The 24577-nt window shown below is 39.6% G+C and overlaps 1 protein-coding gene across 2 annotated transcripts; it reads right to left on the bottom strand.

The window, feature by feature from the left end:
* Positions 1 to 1659: 1659 nt before the first annotated feature.
* Positions 1660 to 23867, bottom strand: LOC311295809 (uncharacterized protein). 2 transcript variants are annotated; one of them, XM_084417333.1, is made up of 8 exons: positions 23717 to 23846; positions 22645 to 22977; positions 20441 to 20779; positions 19912 to 20241; positions 19165 to 19479; positions 17724 to 17837; positions 17562 to 17587; positions 1660 to 1702 (listed from the first exon to the last, which is right to left on the bottom strand). In XM_084417333.1, the coding sequence occupies exons 1-8, from the start codon at positions 23757 to 23759 to the stop codon at positions 1685 to 1687; spliced, it is 1518 nt and encodes a 505-aa protein (XP_084273459.1). In that variant the 5' UTR covers positions 23760 to 23846; the 3' UTR covers positions 1660 to 1684. The 2 variants fall into 2 exon arrangements, with proteins under 2 accessions (XP_084273459.1, XP_084273458.1); XM_084417332.1 differs by lacking the exon at positions 1660 to 1702 and having other exon boundaries at positions 17528 to 17587; positions 23717 to 23867.
* Positions 23868 to 24577: the final 710 nt, after the last annotated feature.

Below are 24577 nucleotides of genomic sequence, written 5' to 3' on the forward strand. Positions count from 1 at the left end.
TGGTTCAGTCAAAACAAGACGGTTAAAGAGAGACCAAGAATGGCAGGTAAAGGTAGAAGAAACATAAAGTTACATTCATATGCAGAATTACACACATTTAAAGTTTTGATTAACACACGATAACATTGCAGATACACAAATTTGATATGGGAAAATCAAATCCTTGTTTATACATTTCTTAAGTGGTTATACATAAATGTAGGATTAACACTTTATTCCTACTCCTCTCCTAGAATCTCAGTTTGCTTGACATTCCGTTAGGGCAATAAAAACAAAGTGGGGGGAAGGCAATTGCCAGAGAATGTTGGTGACATTCTTAAACTAAAACACTTTTGATTCAAGATTACACATTAGAAAACTACACCTCTATTATAAAGCAAAAACTAATCACACATGCGTAATGGAATTGTACATATATTAAAAGGATATTTCTATTCTAAGTTACACACAAAGGTGTGTGTGTGTGTGTGTGTGTGTGTGTGTGTGTGTGTGTGTGTGTGTGTGTGTGTGTGTGTGTGTGTGTGTGTGTGTGTGTGTGTGTGTGTGTGTGTGTGTGTGTGTGTGTGTGTATGTGTGTGTGGGATGACTCCTCAGTCTCCCGGGGGTGTTGTAAAGTGTTATCCTATAGCAGGGGGGTCAGGTTACAAGACCATGTTTCTATTTGAGAACATTACTTAGGAGAAACACTTTCAAGTTACAAATCAGAAAATCATAACTATGGCATGAAAGGGCTAACCAAACATGCAGGCCTTAATACATCATCTTAGTAATGACTTACATGATGAGTGTAAAAAAAGTGTGTGTGTGTGTGTGTGTGTGTGTGTGGAATGCTCTGTGTCTGGAATGTCACATAGAGAGAGAGAGTCCTTATCTCTTGAGGCTTGTGTGTGTGTGTGTGTGTGTGTGTGTGTGTGTGTGTGTGTGTGTGTGTGTGTGTGTGTGTGTGTGTGTGTGTGTGTGTTGTTCTGGTAATACTCCAGGGTGCCATAAAGTGTCGGGGGAGCCGTAAAAGTTGCCACAAGGCAGACCTAGCGACTCCAAGGCTATGAGTTAGATTTACAGGTTAAACGTTAAAAGTTTTCCCCAAATTTATAATGACAAGGCTTCTGGAGTTTTGTGTGCAGGGAAAACAGAATCATGATTCTTGCACATTCGTTACATTAACTAAATCACAAACATAACTAAACTAAACAAACATACATACATTCATACATACATGCATAGGTAAAAGGGTGAGTGATGTGGAACCGGAAGCAGGAAACAGAACTATGTAAAAGATTTATTTAACTATGAAAAGAACCATCAGCTTATCATTTTCAGAGCACCTCATTAAATAAATTGATACTTGCATGGTCTGTGTGCAGAAGACAATTCTTGAAGTGGTTGAAAATTTAGTTTTTTCGATGGGTCCATGAGTGTCGAATGTCACTGTACAAGTTGCAGTCGTTTTCTTCTCTGCTGGATGGAGAAGATATGATGAAGAGTCCTTTTTCTCTTGAGGGAGCACATGGCTGTTGTGAGTCGAAGCCTGCACCCCGGGCCTGCAGAGGCCACACTGGATAGTGCGGCATCCTGGAGTGCTGAGAATGCCAAGAGTTGATTGTTGCCCGTTCAGTGATGGTAAGGAGCTTGAAGGCTGGGGCCCTTGCTGGGGGGGGGGGGGGGGGGGGGGGGGGTACGCGGGTTACGTGGACTGTGGGTTCTATAATAAGATATATAGTATCAAAGAGATAATAGTATCAACAGATAATAGTATTAAAAGACACAACACAAGACAGTAAGTCATTCACAAAGTTTCTGGGATGCATGTTCATTTATAGATCAGTTTGTCTATGATTAATGCAGAAAAGTCTGTATTAAAGATTGTTTCTGTCTTCCCATTGTCTCTCTCTCGAACATGTGGTCACATTCTTTTAACACCCATAAAAACTTATCTGATCATGGACAACAGAACGAGAGCGCCTTGTCTGCAGAGGAGCCGTTCGGTTTGTGAAATAAAGTCTAATATTTCTGGCATCAAAGATCTCTGAAGTCATTTCCCTGTAAAGAAAGAATGAAACTACAACATTTTGGCGCCCAACATCGGGCTTGGCTTAGGAGCTGAAGGAACCACGAAGGGCATCACTGGCGACTGACACAGACAGTGCACTGTACTTTGAGGTGAGCATTTTTGCTTTTGTTTAGAGCAGTGATTCCCAACCCTGCTCCTGGAGTACCCCCAACACTGCACGTTTTCAACTCATGAACCCATGTGATAATGAGCTGATGAGTTGAATCAGGTGTGTTTGATTAGGGAGACAAAGAAAACGTGCAGTGTTGGGGGTACTCCAGGAGCAGGGTTGGGAACCACTGGTTTAGAGTATGTGTTTGTCGCCAGTGGCCCGGATGTGGTAAGAAAAAGCTTCTCCAAATTTAAAGAACTTTTAAGAGTAAAATTTAAGAGGGGTCTTTGATTCCAGAAATGATTGCATGCATTGTCTTTGATGGTACGTACGTACGTAAGGATCTGTGTTTGCTTATCAAGAGGGCCTTGAGGATGATAAGCAAAAAGCATGTACACAGAGGGTTTGTATTTACTGATAAGGATACCAGTAAATGATCTGTGTTTACTTTAAGTATAGCATGTGCACATAAGAAGTTTAGCTCACGGTTACCGTTTTGTTAAACAAAGGTTTAACAAAAGTCTGCTCGGGTGAAGCTAGGTCTATAAAATAGAGGTTTTAAAAGTGTATTGTTTTAGCCTACGGTTACCGCTCTGTTTATGGTGAACAGGGGTCTGCTCAGGTAGGCTAAGTTTTATAGAATAGGATAGGTTTAGCAAAAAATTGAGAAGAGGTGATTGTTCAGATCTGACAGAAAGTAAAGTAAAAAGAGTGTGTGAGTTCATGTTGGTGTGTGACTGTGGGATCCTGTTTATTGCGTGACTGTGCCTGTGGTTAAAAATAAGTGACCCCTGACCCTGGTCACTTGGAAGGGATAGAGAATGTTTATACATGCCCTCACGTACATGTATAAATGTTGTGTATTAAAAAAGTAAAGGAAATTGTAATGAAAAACAATTGTTTCAAGATATTAACTATATAGATTATTGTAGTATAAAGTTAAAATAATAAATATATATTTAATCAATGAATATAATAATATATATTAATAGATAAATACAAATAAGATTGCACATGCTTAATATATTATATATTACATCTGAAGACGTCTAAAATGTGTATCTCGTTATATTAGAGTGGAAAAAGTATTCCATTGCAGATAAATAAGTTTGTGTTAAGAGAAAAATAATTGGTGCAGTGCTGAAGGTTAGCAATATTGAGTGACCAAGTTTCAACAGTCATAAATATTTTTACAGAAATCTTAGAATTGTAGTAAATGGGATTTGTTGATTGAAAATAAATTCCTTGATGTTTGTTTATTCACCATACTGGATTATTATGAACACAGCATGCAAATATAGAATAAAGACTGAAGTCTGATTTTATGATAGGGAAAATTATTTAACTGTATTATACAGATTATATATAGATTATTGCTGATATAGAAAAACAGAACTAGCTTGTTTTTTCCTGCAATGAAGAACTTGCTTTACTAAAAATAGAATGGGGGAACTGCTGTGGTCAACCAGTGAGATTTTTTATATAAGAGAATGAGTAAAAAGATGCAGGTTAAAAAGTGGAATGCAGATAAAGAGCTAATAGCTCAGGCACAATTGGAACTAGTATTTGTAAAAGTTCAATTTGATTCATGCAGATCTCTGAGTGTTCAAATTTCAGATGGCTTCAGTGACTAGTGTCTTGACAAATGGAATCAACAGGAAGAGAAAGGGCAAAGACACAAATGCGAGAAGAAGAGAGAGTGGGTGAGGGGCTCTCAGCTCCCCTCCTGAAGTTGACCACTCAGAAAGCAGCAAGGAGAAAGGCTGAATTAATGCTGGAAAAGGTGAAATACTTGAGTCTTTTCCTGAGGACAAAGAGAGAATTCTGAGATGCAAAACTGTGGCAGGATCGATCAAAATCCCAAACTGACAAGAGGCAGAGAAACAACAGAGCCTATATTCCACTCTGCAATGGCCTTTGAGTGACAGCAATGCTGACAAAACATGCAGAGCAACAGCCAAGCAGCGTCAACACACTTATCTAAAAACAGAAGAACTGTGCCCGGTTGCATAAAGCACCTTAAGTTTTTCCCTTAAGTATGATACTTAAGGGGCGATTTCCCCTTACCTAAGAGAATAATTTAAGGGTGTTAAACACTTCCCTTAGGTAAGGGAAACATTTAAGTGTTTCACGACAGCGATCCTGGATTCACGTTATAAAAGTCTGTTGTTGCCATAGATACGCAAAACACTAACACTTTAGCAGTTTCATCAAATAAAGTAGGCTAGGATATTGGAATGGATAAAGAAAACAAAAAAGAAAGCCTAATTGGACAAAGAAGGAGAAATGCATTCTTCTTGACGAATATGGTAAAATAAAAATAAAAATTTGACCGTTGCGTTTAAATGACGGGAAAGAGCCCCCGCAACCCGGTGAACCACTTGGCTGGCAGACGATTTATGCACGTGGAAAACATTTCCCACAACCGTCTGAAAACTCCCAGTTGCAAAAAACCCTGCAGTGCTATAAGCAATTGTAACACCGCAGGTAAAGAGTGGTTGCGATGTGTGACATGCAAGGTCGCTGCCTAGTTTGTTAGCGATGTCAAATATTGCGCGTCGATCAAATCGGTATTCCTGAAACAATTTTTCGGCGCTAAGATGGTCCAAAGGGTTCTCCCTATCCCTAAAAAATATTCTTGGCACATAATGATCTTCAGCTGGTTCCATAAATTCAGTCATGTCGTCTTATTTTTGTCCGCGTTACTCTTAAGGTTACGATTTCCAAACCTTACGTTATACTTAAGGGGATACACTGTGCGATTTTCGTCCGATTTTGAGCCGAATTCTGACTCGTGCGACTCTTTTTCGGGTCGGGCCGATTTTCAGCTTTGTCGTGCGTCGTTTGTCGTGCAGTGTTCGTGCAGTGTACAGGGGGAAACGAGAGGCGATTAACCTCTCACAACCGGCAATCGGATGGTCGGATGGATTTCTGGCATGTTACAAATTTTGGTCGCTCCTCGTTACTATATCGCACAGTTGAAGCAGAGCTACGAACCGATTGCCCTAAACGCAGTGTTTTTTCCCTCACTGCGCCTGCGCGAAAACAGTTTCATCTGCAGCAACAACAACAACAAAAAAAAAAAAAAAAAAAAAAGGAAAGAAAAGAAAAGGGAGATAGGCCTATTTAAGTTCTGTAGTTCAAAGCTACAAACTACTGTTGCTTACCTCCAGTTCGTGTTGCAAAATGGATTAACCATTACCCACTTCTTCCAAGCCACCTGCGATGTAGGCTACACTTTGCCTCTTTTATTGTTAAAAAATGTTTTTGAAATAAAGCTGTTTTTAATTTTCATTGATGAATTATTGCAGTGGTCGGACATAGACTGTTAATAATTAATTATATGTAGCCTATATAATTCATTGTAATCGACCTAAATGTTTTAGACAATTTTCAATGAGGAGAAGTAAGCTTCTATGTAATATTTTATTATCCTCACAGCGCGTTGGTTATGCGGTGATGCGCTATGAAATTGTTGCGTGGCAATTTAATTATAATAGCCTATCACTTTAATAATAAAAGTAGCCTGCCCTAGGCCTTCCCTAATAATAATAATAATAATAATAATAATACAATAATACTAGTCTACTAATAATTTAATATATAAATTAGAAATGCTAAATCTTCTTGATATTGATAGCTGATGCTTGTTTTGACAATATCTCTGGCTGATATCGTCCATAGGCGCAACCTGGTACGAGGATTTATCGCGCTGATTCGCGCATATTTCACACGTATAGTGTGAGCAGTCAAGTCGCAGCTCGATGTTCGGACCGTACAGTGTGAGCACATAAATCCTGAGCTTTGGCTTTACATCGCATGCGATATACTCGTTCAGTGTGAGTAGGTTCCTTGCTGAAATCGCACAGACATCGCACAGTGTATGCCCGCTGTTATGGCAATTTTTAAGTTTTCGTTGATTTACAGTATTGATTTTCATTTACTTTCAGTAAAACATTGAAATGACTCTTTGTTGGACTGTACATGGTCTGCCAACATATGACTAATGTGTGTGTGTTTTTTTTTGTTTAAACACTGGGAAACAGGTGAGACGTCAGGAGGAGGCAGATTGAAAAGGTGCCTATGTCCCCTAGGGTCAGAGGCCGTCCAATTTAGAACTTGTGAGTTTGTAAGAATAAACTCAGCAGGATTAGATCACTAGCAGAGAAACCTTCCCTTGTTTAGATAAGGGCCTGTAAGCAGAAGACCTTGAAAGCAGTATAAAGACTCCTCTGCCCTCCCTTCCTGGTCGCACTTGTTTCACAGACTGTACTTTTGACTTCTGTGTGGCAACTGGGCCTTCTTGCAAGAATAAACTACTTTTTAATGATCATTTGAATTTCAGAGTGTCTCTTACGCAGTGATTGATTGTTTAATGAATATTTTTGCCACAACACCCGCCTTTAGGGAAATGACCGTTAAGGCGGGCATACACTGTGCGATGTCTGTGCGATTTCAGCAAGGTACCTACTCAGACTGAACGAGTAGATCGCATGCGAGAATATTGTTCTGCATGATATCACAGTGATGTATGATAGATGAATAGTGAAGTCTGTAGTTTGAGATCATATGTTATTTATAAGGAATATAATTATATTAAAAAAATTAAACATTTTTAAAAAAAGTCATAGCTTGTGGGGTAAAACGCCCCCTACGCTGAGGGGTAAAACGCCCCCCTGGGAGCATAGTTTCTCTCTATCATAATTACTATAATAAAATATTTCTGTCTATCAAATCCTTTGTTTTACACTTAATGCAGTATAACTAGGTGGTAAAATCAAAATATTTGAACAAAACATAAAAAAATTACCTCAAGTGAACATTAACTAGCTAGCTTGCTAGCAAAGTTAGCTCACTGATGGAAGGTAGATAAATTTGGCTATTTTGGACATTGCTGAAATAAATATTAATATACGTATATACATGTTTATACATTACTTGCCTTTTACTTTCAGAGATTAAAAACTATTGTCTGTTAATTTTGCTGTTGTTTGCAATGTTTGCTATCTATCAAGCAAACTGGTTTGTAAGAAAGGGGGCATTTTACCCCACCGCTGGGGTAAAACGCCCCCTTTGTACAAAAATATTTTCAGTCAAAATGCTAATTAATTATGAAGGCTGAGCAATTTTAATATTTGGTGCATAACTCCTGCCATAGTCACTCAAAACCGGGATGGCAATTCTAGTCACATTTATGTTTTGTTTCACTGTAATGTCACATTTTCCTTAAGGGGGGCGTTTTCCCCCACTCTACCCTAACACTTAAGTTTTTTTTTCTGCAACACCCTTAGGTTTAAGGGAAACATAAGGGAGAACTTAAGGGAAAATTACACTTAAGGTGCTTTATGCAACCGGGCACTGACTCTTACGGGCACCACAGGTGTGGCTACTTCAATGATCACTCTAGACGAGACTGCTTCAAATTTGGTTAATTATATTTTTGTACTTCACTTTTATTTGTTCCCATGTTCTAGTGTGGCGACTCTGACATTACAATGAACAAAGTAATTATGCAATTATTAAAATACAAAAATATAGACTAATAAGTGATAAAAACATCTAACATGGCCACTTCTAACGGATTTAAATTGTCTGCTACTTTTTGCCAGCCCTCTCTCCTGGCTTTTGCAGACTTAGTTTGAGGTGTTCCCTGGCGGTTTGATTAAACATTAAAATTCCAAATAAACTTCGACTATTAGTTCTTGCTCTGCTGAGGAGAAAAACTGTGCGCGCTCTTTTGCCACGCTGAACAGCCAATAGCAGCATTGCTGATCAATGTTTCTACTATCGATACATATCCCCTTTTAAACCAGCGCATGAACACGCAGTTATCTCAGATAACTAAATCCAGCGATACTAATCATAAACAGCAGGTGTGTTCGAAGAACCGAGTTAGACGGATCATGATTAGCACGATGATATCATCTTGGATGTGTCATTTGATCTCGGATGTAATAAGCAACGTACGAAGAACGAGCCCCTGGTCACACCATCTTGTTTTGGTAATTTTCTAGAGATAAGATTGGAGAAGGATAAATAACTCCAAAAGTCCAAAATTGTGAAATCAAAAATGCTGTCAAAACTGGGATAATGAGATGGAAATGTTATTGGCCATGGATCCAAGATTAGGTAGAGTTCTCCAATTTTCTTCTTAAAGCAGCTAATGAGCAAAAACAAAAAGAATAAGAAAAAGTAGACCAAACAAATGACAAAATGCATTTGAGAAATAACAATAGGCCGTCTCACTCTCAACTGCACCATGCTTAGGCCTATATTCTAAAATATTTAATCTATTAGAGTTTGTAAAAAGAAAAAGAAAAAAGGGTTTATAACAACGGTGTTAAACTAAACCTTAAGATCACTGACACTTCTGAATAGTGTTTGACATAGCTGTGTTGTCCAGATCATTCCACATTCCACAGCTAAAATGATAAGTTCCGCATTTAGAGCACAACCTGCGGAAGAAGAATGTGTGATGGCCAATGAGTGACTGAGTATGAATGGAGTGAAAGATGGTGTACACTGAGGCAAATAAATTATTTTGCCTATACAGCTGTATCTAAATTTAATATGTGGGCCCACAGGGCAAATTCTGCCCAATAAAATAATGACTATGGATGGATTTGGTTAATTTCCTGGTCGAAACTGTAGTGACAATAAGAAAAGAAAATGGGAAAAAAAACAGTGCCACATTTGACATCACAATTATCGAATAACACATCTGACTTTCCTTTCAGAATATCATGATGGAGCTGACTCTTTGTCAAAAGTATATAGGCCTAATATTGTCTTGTAACTTTTGACTTGTTGCAAAGTGGGTTGAGTGTTGTCCAAGATGCCTAATAAATAGTGTGCTGTTAGTGGGAGTCAAAACACTGACTACGTTTACAAACTGTCAATATTCGGGTTATGGTTGGGTTAAGGTCACTATTTGGGTTTCTGAAACATTCGGAATAACCCGTTTACATGTGTGAGCAGAGAGAGTTACTCCTGTATACATGGAATTTGTAATCAATTGGCAATATCCCGATGTAAACGGCGACTGTTGGAGAATTTTCCTTGAGTCATGTCTAAGTATGATGTAATGAAACAAAACAAAAAATGATGACAAGCAATAAGATTCTGATTTGATTCAATGTGCTAATTGACTAATTAAATGTATTTTAAATGGTGCTAATAGAACGACCACCTCAATTGGAAGATTGTTCGAATTCAATAACAAACAGGCCTTATGAACAATTTATATGGTACCAGAGGGGGGTAAGAATGACAGATTGTTGCACAAAAACATACTTTTGAATATTCTCAATCCAGATGCGCATGGTTTTGACCAGTGCGCAACGGGTGAATAAGAGTGATTAAGAATAAGGAAAATTAAATAAAAGGCATTTAGAATAAGAAAAAATAAATGAAAGGAAATTAAAAGGCTAAATTAAGAATAAGGAAAATTAAATAAAAAGCATTTTTTGCAATTTTTGTCTGTACACATGTGAAATTTGTACCAAAAATAAATGTAGGAAAGGAACAAGGCAATATATCAGTACCAGAAGGACTAATAAAACACTTGGTAATGGATTATATGAACAAGATAGAGATGGGTAAAGGCAATGAAATCAACAGGAGAAGTAATTAAATATTACCAAAGAAGTATTCCTTAGAGTTGAAATTCTATCAGAAATAAGTTTAGATAATGGGTCAGCAGTCATTCCAGAAAAATTGTAATTGTACAATTTAATTGTATGCAAAAACTTAAATTACAGAAAGGAAGTTTTAACAATAATTAAGTTATAATGCTTTATGTTTGAAATGGTTGAAATAAAAACTTATAGATAGTTAGATTTCTTTAGATACACAGAAAAATAAATGTACATTTAATGAATATGTAAGATATTATAAAAAGTAATTTTCTAGAGTTATATTTTTTTCTAATTGTCTAATGAGTTTACTGAATGACTTTTATGAAGTAAATGTAACATTGCTCTTAAAGCTTTCTTAGTTTGAGAAATTACATGTGACATAATTAAGTTTATTCATGATAGTTCATTTAGAAATTAGTAGATAGGAAGAAAAGGTATTCAGTTAAGGTATGCTTGAACTGAGGAGCTATAATGAGAAGGAGCTGCTACACTTGAGATTAAACATTTTAAAAATGGTATTTATTGTTTAAATTTGGTAATAAAGTAGACAGAATTTGAAATGTAAAACTTTATAACGAATCATATTGCGATTTAATAGATTGCGAATTGCGATTCTCTGCGAGAGGAACACCATTCGACAAACAGGTTCCACTTCAAGGCGCACGCACGTCTCATAGACGGCGCTCACACAGAAGTGATGGTGTTAAGTACCTCTAGGGGTAAGTCACCTAGAACCTCCGCGTCCCATCCAGGGACCAGACATGGAGTTTCCAGAGGTCTGGACATGGGTGCCATAAGGTGCCCCGTCTCTGAGTCAGAAGGTCCTTCCTCAGAGGAATGGGCCAGGGAGGGACTGTCAACCATGTCCAAGTGGGCCAATAGGGAGCCACCAGAAGGACCTACTCCTCGTCCTCCATGACTTTGCACAGTGTCTGTGCAAGTAGGTTTACTGGGGGAAACGCATATTTGCGAAGGCCCTGGGGCCAGCTGTGTGCCAGTGCGTCCGTGCCGAGTGTTCCCTCGGTCAGGGAGTAAAACAGCTGGCAGTGGGAGGTCTCTGAGGAGGCAAAAAGGTCTACCTGAGCCTCCCCGAACTCTCTCCAAATCAGCTGAACCACCTGTGGGTGGAGTCGCCATTCTCTTGGAAGCACAGCTTGTGATAGCTAGTCTGCCGCACGGTTGAGCACACCGGGGACATACATGGCTCGAAGCGGCCTCAGATGCTTCTGACTCCAGAGGAGGAGATGGCGGGCGAGTTGCGACATGCGACGGGAGCGTAGACCACCATGCCAGTTGATGTACGCAACAGTCGCAGTGTTGTCCGTATGGACCAGCACGTCTCTGCCCTGAAGCGGCCTTTTTAAGTGGCTCAGAGCGAGACGTACTGCAAGCAACTCAAGGCAGTTGATGTGCCAATGCAGTTGGGGGCCCGTCCACAACCCTGAAACTGCATGCCCGTTGTACGTGGCACCCCAGCCGGTGGCAGAGGCATCTGTGAATACTACAGCATGCCTGGACACCTGTTCCAAGGGGACTCCTGCCCGAAGGAACAAGGGGTCTGACCACGGGCTGAAGGTCTGGCGGCACGCCGGTGTGATTGTCACCCAGTGAATGCCGTGATGCCACGCCCATCTCGGGACTCGGCCGTGAAGCCAGTGCTGAAGCGGTCTCATAGAGATGCGCGGATGGGCTATTATTTCATCCGCAACCGCATCACAAAACTCATCATCCGTCCGCCATCCATCCACACCAACGTTTTTGACCAATTTTCAAAACCGCACCCGCCCGCCATCCGCTGATTGGGCGATGCAAGGCGCTGCTGATGACAGCCGCGAGACTAGAAAGCTCTTACCTCAGAATATCAGCAGTGAACTCCGTCTCCGATCAGCGCACAGGGACAAAAATAAATAAATAGCCTAAATTAAACGCACTTCAGCAAACCTGACCTTATCTGATAGGCTACTGTACAATCCAGGAAATTGGTTAATGAAACATGGATTAAAATTAAGATACAATTAATACAAAACGAAATTCGCTTTAAAGTAAGGCTTTGTGCTTTCTGTTTGAGGTCTCTGTGAAAGTTTGAAAGTCTTTTAGTGCCGCTTTCAGAGTGGTCGCGTCCGTAATGGAGAACTGTCACGTAACATTGTTTTTTTTTCTCATAAATGCAAACACGAAAAATAAATGACAAAAGATTTTTTTTAAAAGACAAACCATACATTTTTGGAGAAAATGGATGGATTTATAGAGTTTTGGGGGGGGGAAATGGATGGATTTATAGTGTTTTGGGGAAAAAAATGGATGGATTTATAGCGTTTTGAAAAGAAAAAAATTTACTTTGAATTTATCATTAACAATATGTGACCCGATCTGGCGAAATGAGTCGGAAGTCGCAACGTTCCATTTTAAGATAATGGCCGTTTATGTGGAAAAACAATGAAATAATATTTTTTATTTTATTTATTTTTTTGTGCTAAATTTCAAAGAACAGACATTCAAAAATAATCTCCTAAAGTTTCGTAGTCCAGATAATTGAGTAAAGGTATTTAAATGACTATTAAAGTTTACAAAGTTTTACTAAATTCGCTGGAAATGAATATTGCTTTTCTCAACTCCTCTCGTCACCTCTGAGCATTTCCCGGGTATCCCCTGAAACGTCTCTGCTCTCCAAATATGGTGTTACACGTTGTATAGAACCAATCAAAAAGCTTAGAAATGTACACAAACGCTGATTATTTGTCAATGGGAAGCCCCATTTCGACTGACCGGCACGCGATTGGTCCAGGCATCCTCCTGTCAGACTCGCAGCGCTCTGTGTAAACAAGCTAGCAGATCTCCTCAGAAAGATTAAATATTATTAATTTGAGAAATGTCGCTGTCAAAAGAGAGCAAAGTCGCCAAAAAGTCGCCAAAAGCGTTGAACTCACTTGAGGCTTCTAACCTAAGCTCTGCTGCTGGTCATCAAGAGTGGCTAAGGCTAGTCAGTGATTGTTTTGGATCTGGAGACGTGTCATCCTCTGATGATTTATCGTGTATGGATGTGAGTGAGTGCAATTATTCTGTGAGTGTATTTATCTGCAAGGAGAATCCATTACAATGTGTTTGATTTATTTTAACCCAATATTTAACTGTTGGTATATCCGTTATGAATATGTTACACTGTTATTGTCAACTAGCCTACACAAAGATATGATTGCATAGGCTAACATTATTTGTTCTCGGTTTCCTTGTCTCTCTGCCTCTCTCACTTTCTCTCTCTCTCTCTCTCACACACACACACACACACACACACACACACACACACACACACACACACACACACACACACACACACACACACACACACACAGACACACACACACAGACACACACACACACACACACACACACACACACACACACAGAGAGAGAGAGAGACACACACACACAGACACACACACACACACCCTCTCTCAAGCAAAACTGTAGCACCTCTGTTCAATCTTTCTGATTTTAGTAAATGTTTGTAAAAGTGCCTTTTAAATTATTTTTTCAAATAAAAACTTTAAAATAATTTGAGCTTCAGCCTGGCATAATAGCATATATTAATGTCTTTGGTCAAATTAAGCTGTACAATAAATAGTTCATCCCTTTAAATGCAATGGATTTTGAAAGATATCAACAAAAAACGGGCAAAAAACTTTAAAAGCAATTTTCTCAGGTTTTCAATTGGAAAAAGAGGGCAGACGACCATAATTCAAATGTGTATATATTTACAACCATTCAAGGTATGACTTTGACTAGGATATCATTTGAAAGCTTATGGTCTCCTCTTTCCAGTAATACCAAAATATCAGTTTTGAAATTTGGGTCACTGTGACTCATTTTGCTGGATCAGGTCACATATTGTTGTTTGATTTAATAATCATTGTTCAACATGTTCAGACTGAGCCAAAAAAAAAAAAACATTTTAACAGGATAAATTGAATATTCACAAAATGTGTGGGTCTAGGTAAAAAATGTAATTTTCCTGAAAACTATTGAAATGGATTTATCGCATTTTGGAAAAGAGCTCCTCAATTATAAATGATTATTAATAAATTATAATACAATTAATAAAACAAGTTATACTACGTATATATGGGTTGTGGCACAGTGATGAATTTGGAAACTTAAAATGGCACTTTATAATGAAAAGGTTGCCGACCCCTGGCCTATAGGTAAAGTATCGACCCACCTTGCTCTGTTTCTGGCATTGGCTCGGTGACAGGAAACAAAAACCTTGCAAAAATTATAAACGGCCCCGCCAAATCACAGAGATGCCGATTCGCACAGGACTAATATTATCACAGGACCTCGGTGTTCTGCGAAATATGGTAGGTCATTTGCGGGGGAATTTTTACTTTACAAATTACAGACATGGCCGATTCGCACGGGATTAAGATCACAGACAATTTCTGCAATTATTACAAATTACTAGAGGTCACCAGGTAATACTTATCCCGTGCGAATAGGGCTTGATGCCTGATGAAAATTTGACTATTTCAAAGTGTGTTCAATTTTTTTTTTTGGATGTAGGTATAGTCAGATAACAATATTTAACAATGTATACATATATTTTTCATTTGATTGGTTCAACCGCCCGCCACCCGCCCGAATTTAATTAAAATATTATTTTTTGTCACGTCATCCACCCGATCCGCGGTTTATCCGAGTTACCGCTGCTGTCGCTGCCATATGCCCCAGGAGCCTCTGAAAGAATTTCAGTGGGACCGCCGTCCTGCCTTTGAACGTGTTCAAGCAGTTCAGCACCAACTGAGCGCGTTGCTCTGTGAGGCGCACTGTCTGAGCGACCAAATCCAACTCCATACCGAGAAAAGAGATCCTCTGCACAGGGGCGAGTTTGCTCTTTTCCCAGTTGACCTGAAGGCCCAGCTGGATGAGGTGCCTGAGCACGAGGTCCCTGTGTTTGAACGCGAACAAGGATGCGAACAGGATGCGAACGCCCTGTTCTCTCATGGGAACAAGGGCCCCCTCAGTGACATTCGTGAAGACACGGGGAGACAGGGACAGCCCGAAGGGCAGGACCTTGTACTGATATGCTCGACCCTCGAACGCAAAGCGCAGAAACGGCCTGTGTCAAGGAAGAATCGAGACATGAAAGTACGCGTCCATCAGTTTGATCACTGCAACCAATCTCTGGGATGGATGCATTCGAAAATGCGTCTCTGCGTGAGCATTTTGAACGGTAGCTTGTGAAGGCTTCAATTCAAAACTCGCAGATCCAAGATCGGTCGTAACCCACCACCTTTCTTGGGTACAATGAAGTAGGGACTGTAGTGTCCTGACCTCATATCGGCTCGAGGGACCAGCTCTATCACGTCCTTCGCTAGTAGGACCGCAATCTCCGTGCGCAAGACATGGGCATCGGCTGCTCTCACTGTAGTGGAGTGGATGGCCCGAAACTTGGGGGGATACCGGGCAAACTGAATGGCATAGCCGAGCCTGATGGTCCGAATGAGCCAGCGAGACAGACTGGGGAACGCTAACCAGGCTCGCAGAGACCGTACAAGCGGGACCAAAGGGACCGTAGGCGTACCCGGAGTGGGGCAGCGAGGTGGAACACAGCAGCTCCACCCATCTCCGGGTCACCCATCTCAGGGGTGATTGTTTCACCGACCACTTAAACAGCGGCTGAGACGGGCGGTGTCATCCTCCTGCATCGGACACAGTAGAGCAGGCTGTGCCGGAGTGTTTTTTTTTTTTTGCAGGGAATGACACCCTTGGCCATGAATAGACTGAGGGGCCGCCCACGAGGCACTCTGGTGGTACGTCGGGGGAAGCGTTTCAGTCTGCTGCTGACTGCGGAAAACGGCTGGGCCAATTCTCAACAGTGTCGCCGAAAAGGCCACCTTGTGTGATGGGAGCATCGAGAAAGCGTACTTTGATGACCTCTCGCACCTCTACAAGGACAGCCAGGGGCGTTTCTGGACCACCAAGGTGGACATCGTCTGGCCGAGTCGACAAGCGCAGCTCAACTCCGGCTCAGAACTACCCTCATGCAGTAAGAGTGCCTTGGCCTCGCATGCAGGGCAGAGGTGGCTAGCCAGAGGCACAGCCACCCCACCATCGAGGGTAGCGAGAGAGGTGAAAACTTATGCAGAATTTGGCACTTTTGGGGTTCCATATTTTGGCACCAATATAGCTCCATACTGCTAAGTTCTCAATGCACATCCGAGAAAGACCCGGGAAAGCATGGCTGTCAGTTCTGAATCTGATTCAATTTTGAAGGACCAGCGATCCCATCCATAAGCTGCACAACTTGTTATGCGCTAGAGAGCGAGGAGCCCTAGGTGGTTGGTTCCCCGAAGGAGAAGCCCTCAGCTCTCAGATCACCCAAGCCATTCTACTGAAGTAGACCTCTCCTGGTAGCCACCAGGGAGGGTGCTACAATGGAGAATAGACAAGGAAAGTGAAAGTGAAAGTGAAAATGACACGTGACGGCCAAGTATGGTAACCCATACTTGGAATTTGACCTCTGCATTTAACCCATCCAAGTTAATGCACACACATTAGGAGCAGAGTAGTGAGTAGTTAACACACACACTGCAAACGTGGATACACACACCCAGAGCAGCAGGCAGCCTTTGTGTGGCGCCCGGGGAGCGATTAGGGGTTAGGTGCCTTGCTCAAGGGCACCTCAGTCATTTCCCACCGGCTCTGGAATTGAACCAGCAACCTTTGGGTTACCAGTCCAACTCCCTAACCACTAGGCCATGACTGCCCCGCGCACCTAGAGCGCCGAGCGAGCGCTGGGTTCCTGCGACAACCCGCGCTGCAGCAGGGGAACGGTCGCAGCGGACACAGATAGGAAATATGCAATCTGTCGTGAGCTGTCTCTCTTCACGGCGGTCTTACCAGCCGTAAGAATGGCTATTCAGCGCTCTTGGCGCACCGTTACCAGCTGTGAAATCAGCTTTTTTGTTTTGCTCAGTAACACAAAAACAAAAGAGAGAGAAAAAGAAAGTCGACCCCGCTGCTGCGCTGTATCGCCCGCACCAGACACGAGAGATCATCTTGAAGAGCTTGCTCGTTGTTTGATCACTTAGTAGATTAAACAGCATCGAAACGCTCGGCTCCAAAGCAAAAAGCTGAAGTGCAATTGCACCAGCTGCTCGTTAAATACCCACGCTGAGAGGCTGCACAGCTGATGCAAATGATTGCACGCCAATATGCATTGGCTCGTTTAGTTTCACTCAAAGTAGATTGGCCTCTCTAGCGAGATTCCTATTCGTCGATCACCACGATGAACGTCGTAGTGGCCGGACGATAGGGAACCATGCTAGTAATTTGTTAACAATGTGCTAAATCATACTAGAAACATGTTTATGTTAGAAACATGCTAGCAGCATGTTAAATGTTATAAATGTTAGTAATATACTAAAACATGTTAGCAAGATGCTAAAACATGTTCACAACATTGTATTGATTTTCTCTGAGAAAAACCTTCAAACTTCAAGCTTTTCAAAGAGATTTCAAACTTTCAGACAAGGCTTTGTTAAGTCAACATTTTGTCATCAAACTTTATCTGTCTAGTGTCTAGTATATTATAAAATGTAATCATGCCACTGGTCTTTATTATAAAGTACTAGCAGTATTGTCTTTAAGAGTCAGATTTTATTAGTGTCTCTACTCAATGATTTTTTAATCAAACCATATAGTTCTGATTTTTTTTTTTTTTTTTTTTTTGCAGACGGCAGATTCAGTGTACAGAGTATCTCACCTCATCAAAGCACTGCATCCTGATGTCTGTTTAAACAATAACAAAATCAATTAGACATTATTTTTGCTCAATTACAATAAAAAATACAAAAGCCAAAGATTATTGTCACATAATAAATCTAATATTTTCTATCTTATTAAACCACCTTTTTGTAATGCTCACCATGTTGTCCTGCCTGACGCTTGTGATAAATTACAGCAGCAGATGCAGCAACAACAAGCAGAACAGCAACAGCAGCACATATTCCTGCTACAACAGCTGAAGACAGACCTGAATCTGGAACAGATGAAGTCCTTATTATATTTAGAGAGTCTTGCTTGTTGTGACAACTGTGAGTCACTTGATGTACAGAGCCCCTTAAAGGAACGTGGTGGTGGAAAAAATTTTAGGATGGGAGAATTTTTTATTTTTTATTTAAATCTTTTGCGTTCCCTCGCAAAACTTTTGCATTCCCCCGAGAAACTTTGCGTTCCCACGCAAAACTTTTGCATTCCCCCGAGAAACGTTGCGTTCCCACGCAAAACTTTTTCAGTTTACACATCAATGGTGACCCACTGGTCATACTACACTGCTTTTGCACAATTTATATTATGAAAAATATTCAATAACTTCACTGTAACACCAAATTTAGTTCACACATCACTGCTCTACTGTTGGTTATAGGCCTACAACACTTAGTTTGGGAAGAAATTGCACATAAAAAAATATATTGGTACTGTACGCAGCTTTTGCATTATATTTGCTTGCTGAATTTGATGGCATTACACTTTATAACAGTGTCAAGTTATTTAAGTTATTGATTTGACTTCATAATAAATAATCATAAAAATTATGCATTTTTTAAATCAAACTAAGTAATGTAGTATAACCAGCAGGAGAGCAGTGATGTGTGAACTGAATTTGGTGACAGTGCGTCAGAGTGAAGCTATTGAATATGTTTAATAATATAAAATGTGCAGAAGGGTTTTGGGATTTGCACTTTGCAGACGGCCCCTTATTTGGACTTGTCTCTCATTCGTCTTTAGAGACAAATTAATATTATAAAGCTCGTTTTGATGAGAATTGGGTTGTAGCTCGTTGTCTAGGTTACTGTGATTGTAAATAGGCGTCGTTTGTGTTTTAACAACGTTTAGCTCAAGAATAGGGAAGTTCGAATAGCCTATGTGAATATTGCCAACTTCACTGAACTCCTTGAGTTAAGCACTGACCGCATTTCTTTATATTTGAGTCCAAGTTCAAACACTATACGCTCCATTAGCGTACGGAGCTCTGAAACACTGCCAGCGGGACATTAAACAGGAAGTGTCTGTCCGAGCTCAAAACAGGTTTTTGCGTGGGAACCCAAAAGTTTTGCGAGGGAACGCAAAGTTTCTCGGGGGAACGCAAAAGGTTTGCGAGGGAACGCAAAAGATAAAAAAAAAAAAAAAAAAACTACATCTCCCAACCTACATTTTTTTCCACCACCACGTCCCTTTAGGGGCTCCGTACTTGATGTGCATGTGAAAGATCACAATGAAAACATTTACAGGGTTGATTTAAATATTTCAAACTGCTTTTTTATACTGCTTCAGGGAAAATACATTGAATGACTAATTATACTCACCAGTGACAGTAACAGTGAATATCTTTATGATACTGTTGCCGTTGATCTGTAGTTTATAGAGTCCAGAGTCTGTGGTTCTGGTGTCTGTGATGGTCAGAGATCCAGTCTGATGATTCAGCTTCAGTCTGTCTCCGAATCTCTTTTCACCATCTTCACAGAACTTAATCTGATCTCCAATGATTTTGGCGATGCAAATGTCATTAAAATACCACGTCATCAACTCATTTGGGTTTATAACATCAGGATCTAAAGTAACAGATTCTCCTTCCTTAACTGAATTTCTCGTCATTTCATCTCGTTCAGCAGCAGAAACATCTGAAACACAAACCAACAGATCATTGATTGAAGGTCTTTTGCAGGAAAACAGGAAACAAACTCCACAACATGAGAAATCTGTAGATATAAAGGTCATTGTCATGGTCATTCTTGACTTTCAGTCTGAAACATTTGGAATTGCAGATGCATTTAAACAGATAATAATAGAATATGATCAGAGATGAGAAACTGTATTCACTAGAACAAAACAAAGGTTATAACTAAATGTTTCAAATCACACTGAACTAAAGTTAAATCTACAAATTTTGCTTTGACAGTAAATGTGTTTTTGAAGAAATCATCAATGTACTGTGAATTATTATACAGGTAATGAGGAAAAACACTTGTGAATGTCACAGCAAAAAATATCACTAAACAAATGTATGATGTGATTTAAATGTACAAGACTTGCTTTTAAATGTATTGACTCACCATGAACAGAAACACTAAATATCTTTTGACTGCTGCTGTTGCTGCTGAAGATCTCAAGATGATAGAGTCCAGAGTCTGTCTTTGTGATGTTCATGATGGTCAGAGATCCAGTCTGATGATCCAGCTTCAGTCTGTCTCTGAATCTCTTATCACTATATTTACACTGAACATCTGTACAGATGAAACTGAGATCTCTAGTGATTTGAGCTATACGGATGTCATAAAAATACCATCTAATCTCTTCTTGTTGGTCTGTTTGAACACCAGTGTATAAAGTGACTGGATCCCCCTCCATCACTGACACTCTCTCTGTATCAACACCAAAATATCCTGAAGAAATTAACAATTGTAAGCCAAACAAAATTATACATCAGGAAAGTGTTTTTTTTTTCCTCTTCTACAGATCATAATGATTGTGAGTAGAGAAATAAGTGCAAGACGGACAGTTTTTACTTCACAAAGTCAATCAGACACCTACGAGATCAAAGATGAATGTAATTTCTTAGGTTCATCACTAAATGATACTCACCAGTGACATTAACAATGAAGCTCTTTATGACGCTGAATCTGATGGTGCTTATCAGTAGATAATAGAGTCCAGTGTCTTCAGTTCTGGTGTTTGTGATGGTCAGAGATCCAGTCATATGATTCAGCTTCAGTCTGTTTCTGAATCTCTCATCAGCATATAAACACTGAACATCTGAACAGATAAAACTAAGATCTCCGTTGATTTCAGCGATGCGAACGCCATTAAAAATCCATTTCATCAAATAATATGGGGTTTTTATTACACCAGGATTTAAAGTGACACATTCCCCCATCATCACTGATTTTCTCTTCATTTTATCTAGTTCAGCGGCAGAAACATCTGAAACACAGACCAAAAGATAATTGAAGGATCTTTTCACTGAAAACATAAAACCAACTACACAACATGAGAGAACCATGAATATAAAAGTAATTGTATTAGCCCTATTCCAGTGTTTTCAATCCTAGAGGCACTTCAACCCTACAGATTTCTGAGTTCTTCAAGCACACCTAAATCAACGCATTAGCTCATTACAGTAATAGAGACTTTAAGACCTGGTCTGTGTCCGAAAACTGATAAATGATGCTTTTGGAGGATGCATTAACCCTTAATCAGTGTTCAAGTAAGTTTACGTTTTTGGTGTTTGGGGTCAGATAGACCCCAAACTTTTACAGAGCGATTGCAGAAGGAAATATACATTTTTACATGGCAAACTATATATATTTTTTTTTATTTACCTCTCAACTATACATTTATGCTGTGTTTTTGTGGATATTTGGTCGTTTTTTACCTATTTTCTGCACAATTACTTAACTACGCCATAAATTGGCTCATGGTTTTTATTTTTTTATTTTTTTATGAAAAAATCACTTAAATGATGATCTTAATTTTATAATTAACAATTATAACAATTACAATTTTATAAATGCCTTCCAAATGTGTGAGGAAACAAAAAGGCTACCTTTGTTCCAAATGCTATAACTTTTGATTACTTTATGCCATCACACAATATCTTTGCGTGGGACTTTGCAGCTCACATTTAGGGGAACTTCACCAAAAAAGAATTTTCCTCCTACCATATTTCAAAATTATATATATATATATATATATTTTGTCTTTTATCAGCAGTTTATTGGCATGAGAACGTCCAAATGTAATGTAATTTATATTTTCAAAAAATTTGAAACCTAAGTTTTGACTCTCCTTGCTATAGTTTTGGAGTTATGAGTCTTTTGTTTTGTGTGTGTCACTCAGAAAAAACAACTCTAAAAATGCTCTCTGTTGCAGTCACACGTGTGTGTGTGTGTGTGTGTGTGTGTGTGTGTGTGTGTGTGTGTGTGTGTGTGTGTGTGTGTGTGTGTGTGTGTGTGTGTGTGTGTGTGTGTGTGTGTGAGTGAGTGAGTGAGTGAGTGAGAAAGAGAGAGAGAGAGAGAGAGAGAGAGAGAGAGAGAGAGATAGAAAGTTCGTTTCACTTTGTGTTTATGTTCTAGGACCAGACCTTGATTTAAATGTACACATTTTCAGATTTATACTGGATTTGTTTTTTGTTTTTTTGACAAACAAAAAAATGTGAGGTCAATCCCCAAACACCTTAAACGGTAAAACAATTTTACACACATTTAACAACCACTTTTTACCACACAAGGTAACACTTTTTTACAAATGAAGGAAAAGTCCAGTGGGGTCAGCTGGACCCCAAACACTGATTAAGTTAAGATAGGAAGGCATTAAGGCACGTTCGAATCCAATGTTAGCTTCCCTTCCTGTCACCTGAGATACCTTCATCTGATCGATATTTTATGTTTCCTTGATGCACATAGATGTATCTTTTGCTGCATTTTATATCCCACAATCCTGTGCTTTCCATTCTGTGACAGCTTAGATAACAATAAAGATGGTGCTGAAAGTTGCAGTTGCTGGTCAGTCTGTGTGTAAATGTGTTTTTGAACAACATTTTTTACTTTTTTAATGTAATTCAAGCAAGATATTACTATTGTAGTAATTAAAATGTGCTTAGTTTTCACCAAAGCTCGCTCTATTTTGCTACAAATCATTAAACTGGCTCAGAATTCAATAGTATCTGTCCAACTCCGAAATCAGTTCTGTGAGCTACCTTTGTGCACAAAAACAAAGTCATTGCCTGATAGGGCAGCGAGGCAACAAGTTTTTGGACGCAGCCCTGAAATGGATGGAGAAATACTCACCATAGACATAAATACTGAAGACCTGAAGAAGACTGTCACTGCTGCTGTTGATCTGCAGTTTATAATCTCCAGAGTCTCTTTTTGTGATGTTTGTGATGGTCAGAGATCCAGTCTGATTATCCAGCTCCATGTCTCTGAATCTCTTATAAGCATCCTCACACTGAACATCTTCACAGGTTTTAATGGGATCTCCAGTGATTTCAGCGATGAGAGTGTTTTTAAAATACCATCTAATCTCTTCTTGTTGGATTGTTTCAATATCAGTGTATAAAGTCACTGAATCCCCTTCCATCACAAAGAATGACACTCTGTCTGAATCAACACCGAAAAAACCTGAAGAAGAAATGAACACAGTTATTTATAAACGATCAAATACATACAACAGGGTAGTGCACCGCAGTACAGATAGTTTGCGGTTTGATATGCAGATTTCGTTTGCCTATAAACCCGCAGTAGGCCTACGCTGTCGAAAAAATCCAAATAATATCGCATCGTCATGATTTGTGAATTCAGGAGGTGATGCGGTCCGAAATTGGTGTTTTTCATAGTCAAATTAAGAACTGAACAAGGAAGGGTTAACTGATCAAAATAGTCGCCTACACTGTAAAATAGTTCACAAATCAGAATAGTTAAGGACTCAGGAAATGGTTGGAGCTATAAGCATTGAAAAAAAGTATGAGTCATTATATAAAAAAATATATATATAAAAAATATATATATTTAGGACCGGAGGACCGCGTCACCGGAATTCTAAAATCATGAATGACATTATTTGCAACTACAACAGCGTACTGCGGAACGAAATCTATAATAGCCAAACGAAATCTGCATCTTAAACCACAAATTTAGGCTCTTTACTGAAATATCTTTACTGAAAACCGAAATGTTGCGATTGAAACGGTCGCTTTTTGTTTTAACTACTAACTAATGTCTTACAATTGTCCAGCAAAATACAAACAACAAATTAAGTTCTGTTGAATACAAAGCTAGAGCTGATATGAAGCAAAAACGCGTCCCGTTCGTTTTTTAATCGTTGACTGGAAAAGATATTATCCTAAATTAAACGTCTTACCATCCACACGTAACATTAAGAGGAAAATAAAGATATGCTTCATTGTCAATGTTTGCAGAAAGGCGAATGCAGAGTCAGTGAGGCTTAAAGGGTCATGAAACCCCCCTCTTTTAGCTCAAGTCTAGCTCACAATCTTTTTGAAAAATATAACTTAAATGGGCGTGGATGGCTGTGAGAAGAAGTGGAGTGGGTGTGGTATGGCACGGCAGGGGAGAGGAGGGGAGAGGAGAGGGGAGGGGAGAGGAGAGGGGAGGGGAGGGGGGGGGGGGTATCTGTCATTGCCACTGGCTCATGCATATCGACTGTGTTGAATTGGACGCTGCAATGGGTTTCCTCTTTTATCTGTACAGAAATGTGTTTTTATCTGTTGGGTGGATAAACAGCTTCTGCTGGATGTTTTTTCTCTCTCTCTGTGTCACTAGTTTGTGAAGCATTTGTCCATCTTTTTTGCTGCTAATATGAACCTTTTAATCTTCTACTCCATACAAAACACCTTTACACTGAATAAACTGCTGCCAAATAAGGGTCAGAGGTCAAACAGAATTGATGCTCACAACATAAAATAAAACACCAGGGGCCGTATGTAGAAAGCCACTCAGAGTCAAATTTAAGTCTCAAGTCTGTCAAAATTCTAAGAATGACGTAATTTTACTCTTATTCCTAAACTTAAGAATAAGTGAGATTCATAAAAGTTCCTAAGTGTTAAGACTTGGCCTCAGCTTGTAAATTATTTACAGTTTTTTTCGATTGCTAAACGACAGTGATCACAACTGGAGCTGCATGTGCAAAACTCTAACTACAGTCTGCACTACCAACAGTCACCTGAGCTAAACAGTTCACATCACCTGCAAAACTCACTCC

This window comes from Rutilus rutilus (genome assembly GCF_951802725.1).
Source record: "Rutilus rutilus genome assembly, chromosome: 8".
Lineage (NCBI taxonomy): Eukaryota > Metazoa > Chordata > Actinopteri > Cypriniformes > Leuciscidae > Rutilus > Rutilus rutilus.

Bases quoted from the DNA above. Each gene is read 5' to 3' on its own strand.
- LOC311295809 (XM_084417332.1), bottom strand. From the start codon at position 23,759: ATGAAGCATATCTTTATTTTCCTCTTAATGTTACGTGTGGATG. The intron at 19,480-19,911 runs GTGAGTCAATAC...TTTGTGTTTCAG, and splicing joins ATTTAGTGTTTCTGTTCATG to ATGTTTCTGCTGCTGAACGA. The intron at 17,838-19,164 runs GTGAGTATAATT...CATCTGTTCCAG, and splicing joins ATTCACTGTTACTGTCACTG to ATTCAGGTCTGTCTTCAGCT.